A 12,253-nucleotide genomic window follows, 5' to 3' on the forward strand; every position below is an offset into this window, starting at 1 on the left:
TAATTTGCATATTTTGTTTAATCTTAAATCGTTAGCTATTTGGAGAAACAATGAAAACCTAGATAACACTCCAACACTCCTCCTCCTTTGTTTTGTTTATTTGTTTGGTTTTTTTGGAGAGGGTTTTGTGTGTGTGTGTGTGTGTGTGTGTGTGTGTGTGTGTGTGTGTGTGTGTAGCCCTGGTTGGCCTGGAACCACTATGTAGACTGGGCTGGGCTTGAACCCACAGAGATCTGCCTGTCTTTGCCTCCCAAGTGCTGGGATTAAAGGTGTGTGCCACCACGCCTGGTATCTAACATTCCTTCTTATGGACAGTCTTAACGCATTTAACTAGCACCTTCTTGTCAAAGGAGACATGAAGCACAGGATAAACTTGGCCAGACCTTGGTTCAAATTCCAGCTCCACCATTCACCCACTTGTCTGTGTGACCTTGGGCAGGTCCCGAACCTCTGGGTACCACCTGCAACATGGAGGCTCCCATTCCTACCTCACAGGTTTGTGGAAGATAAGAAGTATGTGTGTGAGGTGCCTGGTGCTTCCGTAGCCTGGTCACATATTATTTATTATTATTCAAATTGCTTCCATTTTCTGCTGTTATAAATAATGCTTCAGGGAACATCTCTGTGCATAAATCTTCCTCCGCAACCACGACTGTTTCCTCAGGGTAGGTTCTTAGAGATGGAATCACAAGGCCGAGGCTTCTGCATATATTTAGGTCTCCTGATACATAACCTCAGATTGTTTGGAGACCTTTGCCAGCGTTTGAAAAGCTCGGCCGTGTTTTGATAGAGAGAAGGTAATATCCAATTGTTGTTTTGACTGGATGATTAATGAGACTAAACATTTTCTGAAGTGATTATTAGCGGCTGGTACTTATTATGCCAGAACCGTCTGCTCTGGTCCACCCCCTCATTTTCTACAAGAACACCAGGGCCCCCTAGAAGAGAGGCCGGCTGGCTGCTCACAGTTAGTCTCTTCATTAATTCGTTCATTTAAGCATGCCATGAGGTCAGCACTTCCCCTGGGCCAGGAACCCCACTGAGCCCTGAGAGGTGACAAGACTGACAAGGACTCTTCCCCAGGGAGCCGAAACCTAATGGATAGACAGAAAGCAAACAAGTCAACAGACGCAGAAAATAATTCAACACAGGGCCAGGGCTGCCGCTCAGCTAACAGAGAACTTTCCTAGCAGACATGAAGCCTTGGGTTGGAATTCCAGCGCTGCATAAAACCAGGTGTGGTAATGGTACCCAGTGTTACCTTAGCACTGGAGAGGGAGAAGTTCAGGATTGGGAGCTGGTGAGCGAGGTTAACCAAGAAAGTTGCCTTGCCATCAAGCTTGGCGGCCTGAGTGTTACGCCTGGGACCTACATGGTAGGAGAGAGTTGACTCCCACAAGTTGTTCCCCGACTTTTACACACGTGCCGTGGCATCCATGTGTCCATACACTTACACACAAAATAAATAAATAATGCAAAAACTAAATCTCAGGATCATCCTCAGCTATAGAGCACGCATAAGGCTATATGAGGACCTGGGCTTAAAAAAATAGCTAAATATGGGGAAAGCAGTGTGCATTTCTAGGTGTGTAAACTGGACAACGAACAGGACCTGGATCTGGGAGCCAGCACCAGCCTGGGGACTCGCAGCCCCTGTCCTTGTGGAAGTTAAAGGGACGAAGCCTAGCGCTGGCAGCCACTGCAGGCCTTCCCAGATCAGACCTGAGCTGGATTCCAGTGCAGGGAGGAGGCGACCCAGGAGCAGAGCTGTGCTAGTCCGGGCTGGCCCAGATGCAAATGCCAAGTGTGAGAGATCTGGGCGCGCATGTGGTAAAGGAGGCGCTTACCTAGACTGCGGGGAGCAAGCCCTGGGCTGGTTTCTAGAACCATGCAAGAGAGAAACTTCAAAGGAGAAGCGTTGGGGTCAGGGAGTGGGGAGGTAGATGTGAGGGGGAGCACTGGGAAGGGCTGCCAGGCCTGACTCACGTGAGAGGGCAAAGGAAGCAGGATTCTGAGAAAGTGTGGGAGCAAAGGAGTCGTGAGGTCACAGGAGCCCATCATCAGAGAGCCCAGGCCTCCCAGGAGTGGCCCACCTTAGTGTCTGCTGAGATCGTCCCAGGGAAAGGGCCCAGCCTGTGGACTCAGCGGATGGTGGTATGCGTCAGTACTCAGCAGGGCACGCTGTTACTACATTTGGGGCTCCTGATCAGGAATAGATATTGGCTGCCAACCAGAGCCCCTGTCAGTCAAAGTTACCCCACTCCAGGGTCATGCCCCTGCTGCCAGCCAATGGTTCTTTCTGTAGCCTGACAGAAGAAAGAGGAAGAAGGCTTGCTCTGTTACAGAACCTCAGGAGGCCCTAGTACGGTTCCCTCAGGGACAGACATTGTCAGGGAGGAATCACCCTACCCTGAGGGCTTGTTTTAATTCTATCGATGCCCACCCTATGGAGAGCTACTGGTGTCGTGGGTGCCTCCTGATGTGATCCTACCTTAGGTATCTGCTGTGGGTGAGAGCAGAGTGATGAGAAATCTGAACTTCAGAGTCTCTCAGTCAAGGGAGTAAGACCCCTGCCCTATGCTTCGGTCTGGGTGGTTTTATGAAGAATACTGGGAGTGGGTAGCTCAGTTGGTAGAGTCCTTGCCTAGTGTGCAGGAGGCCTGGGTTTGATCCCAGCATTGCATAAATGGCATGGTGAGCCGTACGTGTCTTCTTAGCCTTTGGGAGGTAGAGGCATGAGTACCAGATATTGAATGTCAACCTTGGTTACATAGGGAGTTCAAAGGTAGCCCGGGGTTCCATGAGTCCCTGTCTCAAAAGGAAAAAAAAGGTGCATCTTTGGGAATCAGAAGGCCTGGTTTCTAATTCTGGTCATGTACCTCCTTGCTGAATGACTTAGGCAAGTTACTTAATTATGAGTCTTCATTTCTGGGAACAAGACCATGTATAGCCATGGCTTCTTCTCATAAACATCAAGACATGACCAGCTTAACCACAGGGGTTCATTGCTCTCACTACCATGGGAAGGCTAGGCTTGGGGAGGGCAGAGGAGGGGACACAGTTACCTGAATGCACACAACCCTGAACGCGATGCCCTCTTCTCCCTTCTTTCCCCTGCTCAGCTGTCATCCAGTCACTGGAGCTTGTACCTGCCAACCTGGCTGGTCAGGCCACTTCTGCAATGAGTCCTGCCCTGCCGGCTACTATGGCAACGATTGCCAGCTGCCCTGCACCTGCCAGAATGGCGCTGACTGCCACAGCATCACTGGGGGCTGCACTTGTGCCCCAGGATTCATGGTGAGTCAGAAGGGGCCTTTCATAGCCTCCCTGGTCCCTAGTGGGCCAGCTCCCATACTTTTGGCAATCTAGAATGTGACCCTCTACCTAGGAATAAGGGATAGGATGTGTCTGTGTCACCTTTGGACATAGCGTCTGTGTCCAAGAGCCCTTAGAGCTGCTCTCCAAGGCTTATAACTGCAAGGGTAACAGGAGAAGGCATTTGTCTGTCCATGTTCTCGACTCTGCAACTGTCTTCCTCTGCCTTCAGCTCCGCCCAGTCCTCCTGTGCAGACAATATTTTCATAGCATCTTCACCCCAGCTCACATAGCAGCTTTGTATTCTCCTTTCTACTTATTTGATTCTGAAACAAGACCTCGCTATATAGCCCCAATTGGCCTAGAACTCACTATGTAGACTGATCTGGCCTCAAAATCACAGAGATCTACCCACCTCTGCATTAGGCATGCTGGGATAACAGGCATGCACTCTCAAGCTGGGCAAGGTTAATTCTGTGTTCGGGTTGGGGGTGTTGTGTGTATAGGGGGAAGGGGATGTCCTGAGGATTGAACCTATAGCCACCCATACGGGAGGCAAGTGCACTCACTGCCGCTAAGCTCCAGCCGCACCCCCATTCTTTTATTCACGTTTCTGTGTTACTGCTTGGACCTCTTAATTTTCATTTCAGATGGCTGCCTCAGCAGGAACTGATAGATGCCCATTTTCCCCAGCCCTTCCCTTCCTGCAGAATATTAGGATTTTCCTGTGTTCACAGCCAGTGTTGCAGTGAGCATCTTCTTACATTCAGCTCCCCACCCCGCTGTCCCATTGAATTATTTCCTTCGGGTGAATTCCCAGGTCAGCGGGCACAATATATTCATGGCTCTTGATGGATGTTGCCAGATCACTTTCCCAAAGGGTTATATAAATCTATGCCATCGCGGGTTGTATATGCATGCGCCTTGTTCAGAACAGTTTTTGCATGCTTTTTTTTCAGTCTTGCTAATTATATAGGTAGAGAATGGTTCCTAAATGTTGCTCTCATTTGCATGTCTGATTACTAGGTAGAGCGAACATTTCCCTACGTGTTTGTTCACTGTTTGTATTTCCTCATCAATCATGCTGGTCTTTACAAGGTTTGATTTGGGGGGAAGTTGACACTGGGAATGGGATATGCTCAGCTGGTCTGAAGACCCCTGTACTTAGGCGTCCCTAGGGACAGTGTTCCATTGTGCTTTGAGAAGTGTTTGCAGAGTTGGAGCCTGTGTCCAGGTCACACACATCCTGTCTGTCCTACCTACCAATCATGTGACCTTGGACCCACTCTCTTGGGTTCTGTTTATCCTCTGTAAAGGGATTCTCACCTTACAAGGTTGCTTACAGGCATGAAGAAGGGATTTCTGGAGCCTTGGTAAATTACAGGTCAGATTCAGCATGTCTGTGATGTGGCTGAGGCTTCTTTATATATCTGATGAGTTCCCACGGGCTGTGGGTGCTGCTGACCAGTGGTCCTCACAGTGGAGGGAGCAGGTGCATAGCAAGGTTTTCTTCCTTCCTTCCTTCTTTCTTTCTTTCTTTCCTTCCTTCCTTCCTTTCTTCCTTCCTAAAGTTAGTTTTTAAGATAGTCTTATGTATTGCAGGTTTTCTGGCTTGCTAGATAGCAGGGATAACCTTGAACTTTGCAGTAGGCTGCTGGAGGGACATTCTGTCCCTGTCCTAGCCCCTGACTGCTAAGGAAGGTCTATGACTTTGGAATGACTTCTCTCAGGTTCCAGGTCCTTCCTATACAAATGTGAACAGAGAGGGGAGGAAGAACCCACTGATTTTGTTTTTAGATTGAACCTTCTGTAGCCTAGGCTGGACTTAAACTATGTTGCTGAAACTGACCTTGAACTCCTGATCTTTCTATCTCCAACCATTTAGTGCTGGAACTACAGGCACACACCACCATTTTATGTAGTACTGGGGGTTAAACTCAGCGTTTCATGTGTGCTAGGCAAGCACTCTGCCAACTGAGCTGAGTCCCCAGTCCTGAGGGGCTGATTTCTGAGATGGTTTACGAGGCAAACTTCATGGATACATTGGCGCACCCAACTAGGGACTGGTTGAAAGTCATCATTGTCTGGTAATGTGCATTGTCATGGGCCTGTTCATACTCTCCCTCCTCTGTTTTCCCACTGTCTCCTGTTGTCTGCACTGCTGCTCAGAAAAGAAAATGGAGGTTCCAGGAGGGCTGGGGAAGGGAGCATTTGTCCTTGTGCTCACTGCCCCCTGCCAGGGATCCACTGGAAGCTAGTCTGCTGCCTCCCATCTAGAACGGAAATGACTTCCTGTCTTTGAACTTTGCTGGGCTTGGTGATCAGATTATCAACATCCATCCTCTCAACATTGGGCCCTGACTACCTGGCGTTCTAAGCTGGCGCACAGGACAGACTGTGAGCAGACTGTCCTGGTGAGACCCCATGAATTCCCATTCCTGCTCAGCCTCATTATGTACCTGGAGAGGCTTTCCTGGGGCCTGTGGTGCTGGACAGGGGCTGCTGGAGGTGATTACAAAGCAGTCATTGTTCTCAATGGCCTGACTCATTCCCAGGAGCACCAGGCTCCAAGGGGTGAAGCCATTACTCCTGCCTTGCCCCAGTTTCTGAATGTTGTGACTTCCTGCAATTAGCCCGCTTGGTAATATGGGGGATGGGGCCATCAATCAGCAGGGTAGACTAAGCCCAGTCTCCCCCAGAGCATCCCACAGTCAGTAATAATTAGCAGTGCCTTTGTGTTCGTTGATTTGTGACTACATACCTGCCTGTGTGCTGAAAGATTTCACGGCACAAGGAATTAATAAAGAGCTAATTTTAAAAGCTCATTTCTGGGTGTTGAAGATTTATCCTAAACTTGGCAACATTGACCATGCTACTTTACTTTGCTGGACCTCAGTTTCCCTACCCATGTAGGGTGGGAGGAGTCTATCAGCCTTACCGGCTGCTGTGATTGAGTAGCAGCAGGGTAATGAGTGCAGGCTAGACAAGCACTCTACCTACTGAGCTACACCCCCAGATCCTTTCCAAGGGCCCTTGAGAAGGATGTGAGGGCAGCTTTGTGAACATTGACCCTGTGAGGGCTGGGAGGGTTTGGGCTGCAGGTAAACATGAATGGCGCTGATGAGTTAGGATAGAACTGCCCTTGGGAGCTCAGGGACTTGACAGCCAGGTAGTCTCCACTCCATGAGGCCATGGGGACACAGGGCAGGAATAGACATGGGCTGATGCTGATGACTCCTGATGATTATCCTTTCAATCCTAAGACTCTGATGTTTATGATGCCAAGGACTTGGGGTGTGGTAAGGCTCATCAGACACCCATCCAGCCATCAAGGACCTTGTCTGATCATAATGATACTCAGTCTAGTGGAGAGCACTCATTGTGTTCTTGCTGCATGCATCATCTGGTTTATGTCTCATGAGAGCCCTACAGACATATATTGCCACTTTCCTCGGCTTGCAAATGAGCTGAAATTTAGGCAGGGAAAGAAACTTGGCCAGGATTAGAAAGCCGGAAGTGGCAGGAGCCACTCCATGCTCGAATGGTAATGAGTGTTGATCAACGAGACACTCCCCAACAACACAGACCAGAGTTCAAATCCCAGCTTTCTATTACCACCTTTGCCTATGACAAGTCCTATATCCTGCTTAAGCCTGACTGTCCTCATCTGTGATAAGGGGCTTTGTGGTGAGAGTAGGGTGCTTCCCATATGAGTTTGTAGATCAGTGTCTAAAGCATAATAGGTACCTGCTCAGACGCTAAGCAATGAGGGTAGAGAGTAGATGCTGCCTCTCTCAGGTCCAGCACACATGTGATGCCCAGAGGGTATCAGAGTGAGCTGCACCCAGGCATCCCAGGTGAGACAGATTCATGAGCATATACACTGCTAGTCTATGCTGGCCTGTACCAGCCCCTGTGGGCCATTCTGACTTGTCCCTCAGGAGGTCCTGTGAAATGTCACTGTCATCATGGGGAGAGACAGAGGTGAGACCATGGGTAGGAGGAAAGAGGGTCATTTTTCGTGTTAGCTTAGCCTTGGTAAAAAGATCACCCAGGGCCTCCATTGGTGAGGGGCATGAGGCCTTCCTGATGTGGGAAAACAATTACTGGGCTAGAAGGCAAGAACTGAGTTATATTTTGGGTTCTGCTCATGTTTTAAGGTCTGTTTCTCCTTTGGAAAAATAGGAATGAAATTCTCAGCCCAAAGGAAGCTCTGGGACATCAGGAGTGCTTCAGACGGGGGTCGAGCAGGATTTCAGCACCTTGGACAGTATCATTTACCTCTGCTGGCTACTATACCAGATTAAGACAACTCCAGCCTGGAGGAGGGGCAGGGCAGTAGGGAGAATGCCATGTTAAACTCCTGGAGTACCCGTAGCCCTGTCCTGGCAGTGTCTCTGACAGGAAGGGGGGCCCGTTCTTTCCCAGTACTCTGGCTAGAGAAATAGCTCAATTGTACACGAGGGGGCAGACCACGAGGAACCATTCACACTCCTGTAGGCTGGATACATTTTTTTTTACCCTTCTTTGTGATTCCTCATTGCCACCAAAGGAAATGTTCATCTCTGCTTCTGTCACTCTCCAGTCCCAGTTCATTTGCTGTGTGACCACACGTGACCCTCTTTGCCCCAAACCTGTCTCTTTTTTTTCGTCCTTGCTGCACCCCCATCTTCGTTGCCTCTGTGAGCATCCTGTCCAGGTTTCCAGACAACCTCTTCACAAAACTTTCCCTAGGGACTCCTCTCTGTGGGACTCACAGTCAACACCCCTTCTGTGTTCAAAGCCCATGGCTCCCTCTCAGTCTGCCTCCCTGAGAACAAGGGCCTGTCTCCCCTAGCCTCATACCTTCAAAACACCTCCCACTCTGCCTGCCACATCAACAGCTTGCTTGGTGAAGTCCTTAGTGAATGAAACCCTTGGGAATAGCAGCACCACTAACGTAGATGTTTCCAGACGACATCTGTAGGAAGGGAGATTCGGGCCACTTGCTGCTGAGGTTGGGACTTGAATCTTTCCCCACTTCCATGAGCCTATCTGAGGTTTGTTTGTTATTGTTACATTTATTTATTTATTTATTTATTTATTTATTTATTTATTTATTTTTGTGGGTTGCATGCATAAGGAACTTGCACAAGTCCGTTCTGTCCTTCTACCATGTGGGTTCTAAGAACTGAGCTCAGGTCATCAGATGTGGTGGCAATCATCCTTCTATCCTTACTGCTGAACCATCTAGCCAAAGCCCTCTCTCAGGGTTAAAGCAGTAATTGAAGAAGCTGCCCTTCAGCACCACCTCTGAGCTCCCAGAGCAAAGGTGTACCTTAGACAACTCACCTTACACAGTGTAGAGGTGACAGAGACTTGGAACCAGACACTCTGCCTTCAGATACCGTCGTCACTGCTTTTTATAGCTATGTGACCTCAGACAGGATACCATCTCTCTCTGCCTGTTTTATGATATGTGAAAAGGAAGTGGTCATAAATCCCTAGGATTCATATGCTGATCAAGCTAATTTGTTGCATGCAAAGCTTGTATTAGTCATCTTTCAACAAGTGTCAGCCATGATGGCCATGCTCAAAAGGTTGATGCCATTGATGTCTATTGATGCTGCTGCTGCCCACTTGAAGAGGCCTGAGAGCCTGTCTGGGATGCAGATGCAGATGGGATGAGAAGAAGGGAACCCTCAACTGCAGCTTCCTCCAGGGTGGAAGCTGTAGGGCAGCCATGTCCCCAGAAAGGACAATAGGCTTCCTCAGCACAGAGGAAACGTCTAATTTCTCAGCCCTGAGCATGTCTCTGCTACCCACCACACTTCTCTTTTATTAAGTCACTGATGGAGCCTCCTGCACTCTTGGGTCTAGAACTAATTGCTGTCTCGACAGTGCCTGCAGGGAGCAGGCTGGAAGGTCACAGCCAAGCTGCAATGACTTGATTTCCCAGTCTCTTCCTACAGCCTCCTCCCTGCATGGAGCCTTCAGGGGCTAGGAGATAAGGGGTCTTTCTGGCTATTCCTCAGCCTGATGCCTTCTTTTAGTTCTGGTTATAATGGGGACAGAGAGCTCAGCAGACAGGGCAGAAGGGCCCAGTGTCCCCTCCCGCAGGACTCAGGGCCCATATTTCTCCCTAGGATGACAGCATTTCTATTACCTTAAAGGGCTCATCTATTCACGCTGCAATTTTTTGAAGCCTTGTCTGCCATTATTGAGCCCTGCATGCCGGCGAGGGGAGCGGGCACTCCATCACCCAAATGAATCAACTCCTTCCTGCATTTTTCTCAGCGTTCTCCGCTCTGTCCATAGGTCATATGCAAAGCTCAGCTGCTTCGGCTAGTGAAGGCAGGAGGGGGCGAGAGTTACAAACACCAGATCAGTGGGGCAGCAGTTGAATTTTTCTCCACACAAGGTTTCTAGGCATCCTTTAGAGATGTTCCTCCCCACAGCTTTCCTCAATGTGTGTGGCTCTGGAGTTGGAACTTCAGAGTGAGGGCAGGTGTGGCCAGCAGAGAGTGCAGGATTGAGGTGACAGCTGGGTGACACACAAAGCGCACCTGTGCATTTCCTGTTTAATTAATTGTTTTATTGCTCATCAGACTCCATCAACTCTAATTCTAAGAGCAGAAAAAGCAGCATCTCATTCCCTGCCCCGCCTCTATCACGACTACTGTCTCAGTTATTCTCATAAAAGATTTTCCTATGCAGTACTAGGCATGCATCACCCTCTAGCTGCTGTGGCTGTGTGAGCAAGACTGTATAAAGCTTTTATTACCAAAAATACGAACACACACACACACACACACACACACCACAATTCTCAAATTCTAGGACTGTTGCCTTCTGCTATGTGACCTTGGTAGAGTTACCTGAGTATCTCATGGCTTTGACTTTTCTATTTTTATTTATCATTATTCTTAGGGAGACATGTGTATGTCACTGTGTGTGTGGAGGATAACTTTCATGAGGTGGTTCTTTCCTTCCACTCCAGGCTCCAGGTCACAGGCGTTCATGGCAAGCATCTTTGTGCCATTTGCTGGCTTTTTAAAAAAATTTAGTTTTTCATCTATGAGATAGGGCTGAGCACCTAGCTCAGTTGGTAGATACTTACCAACCATGCACAGAGCCATGGGTTCGATTCTTAGCACCACATAAACCTGGAATGTTAATACATGCTTGTAATCCCCGCACTTAGAAGGTGAAAGCAGAAGGATCAGGAGTTCACAGTCATCTCAGCCACATAGAAAGTTCAAAGTCAGGCTGGGCTATAAATAGTAACAATTCATCTGTAACGCAGGGGACATTGGTATTCTGTTCTAACGTGATTCTTAGGACTGAACAGAATAAATGTATGCAGTGCTTAAAAAAAAACTGACATGTAGTAGATGCCCAACAAATGCTTGATGAAATGCATCATGGGACTATGTAGGGTTTAAGTTAAAGGGCCTGAAGTTGGGCAAGGACTTGCGATCAGATGGGTCTGGGCTGGAATCTGTCTTTCCTTCAGCATCTACAGTCATGTTCTCAGCCCCAGATTCCTCTCTGCACAATGGGTTGAGAATGACAGCCATGCATGCACAAGGACACGGATGGAGCGGCGGCCCAGAGCTTGTCGCGGGAAGCTGGGAATTCTCTCTTGAGAGCAGAGCCAGAAGGACACACTGCACTTCTGTGGTTACCCCACCTCCATTCTGTGGGGGAAGAAACCGAGGTCAGAGAGTGACTTGCCTGTGGTCACATTGCAAAACATGGCAGCGCTGGGGTCGGGCAGAGGTGAGAACTCCAGCTAGCGCTCCCCTCTCTTTCACCTGCCTGTCATGGGCTTGTTTTCCCCTGGGCAGAAGGGATAGTGGCGAAGACACGGGGGCGTGTGTACGAGGAAGTTAAATCATGTTGGCAATTAATCCACAGAGCAAAGGAGAGAGAATTGGCTTTGTGTCACTGAGGCTCAGGCTAGCTTTCCCCTCTGGGACTCTGTGGTTTGCGGCTTCATTAGGGAAAACCGCTGAGTCTTCTCTTATTCTTCCACACCACTCTTTTTCTGTGGAGCTCCCACTGCCCTTCTTCATGCCCTCATTACTGGGGCGGCGGCCTGGTGCCGGCTCTGTGGGCAGCTAGAGGTGTCCGGGTAGGTGCCAGGCACTCATGTTTCCATCGTACCCAGATTCCTTTCTGCCCAAGTCACTTGTATGGATGAAACTCTTGCTGGCCAGGATCCAAGACCTGGTCTGAGCCTCGCATGCACGCACGCGCATTGTGAGTGCTGAGCCCAGCCCAGTCCAGCTGTGTTCCTCTCGCTCCACACAGTTAACCTTCAGATGGGGACTATGAGGACCCCCTGCCTTGCAGAAGAGACTGATGTTCAAAGTGACCTTCCCCCGTACATGGTAGCTGAACTTGACACTGTTTGAACCCAGAACCTGTTTTAACCTTGAGTCCACACTGCCTGAAGAAGAGAGGGCTGTGATGGAGAGTTTTAATTGGCTAGAAACCTTCCCAAGCCGTTAATAGAAAGGACAAGTGACAACTCGATGTCTCAGTCAGAGCCAGGTGACTTCCCACCTCTTTATTCCTTGGGAGGTAAGTCGGGTGCCACTGCATCTCTCAGATGAGAAAACTGACTTGCAGGGTACACCTGCCCAAGACCATGTAACCGTGAGTACATGGAGGGTGAAGTAGCTAGGACCCTGGGCTCAGGGCCCCTCAGCCAGGCTTCCTACAGTCAGTGCCGAGGACTGGACAGTCAGGAGCTGGGCTCCAGTCCTGCTTTTGCACCTGCTCACTATTAAACATGGCTTAAGTCACTTCATTCTTCTGTGTCATACCTTCATCTTCTATAAACCTGACCCTGGTCCCCTGCGGCTGGCATACCTCTCAGAGGGACAGGGCATGCACAGGGAATGAGGAGGGTACACAGGCTGCCGACCTGAACCCCAGCAGGCCTGTGGCC

General features: G+C 49.3%; 1 protein-coding gene across 12 annotated transcripts in view; it reads left to right on the forward strand.

Moving 5' to 3' along the window:
* Positions 1 to 12,253, forward strand: part of Megf11 (multiple EGF like domains 11) — a 326,069-nt gene that overhangs the window by 267,003 nt on the left and 46,813 nt on the right. For all 12 annotated transcript variants that reach the window (XR_009056973.1, XM_057766409.1, XM_057766413.1 and 9 more), the window contains one exon: positions 3,123 to 3,297. Coding sequence is in view for 11 of the 12 variants with exons in the window: in XM_057766409.1 (XP_057622392.1) it covers positions 3,123 to 3,297 (175 nt within the window). In the remaining variant the exon portion in view is untranslated. The remainder of the gene's footprint in view (positions 1 to 3,122; positions 3,298 to 12,253) is intronic.

This window comes from Chionomys nivalis, chromosome 4 (genome assembly GCF_950005125.1).
Source record: "Chionomys nivalis chromosome 4, mChiNiv1.1, whole genome shotgun sequence".
Taxonomy (NCBI): Eukaryota; Metazoa; Chordata; class Mammalia; order Rodentia; family Cricetidae; genus Chionomys; species Chionomys nivalis.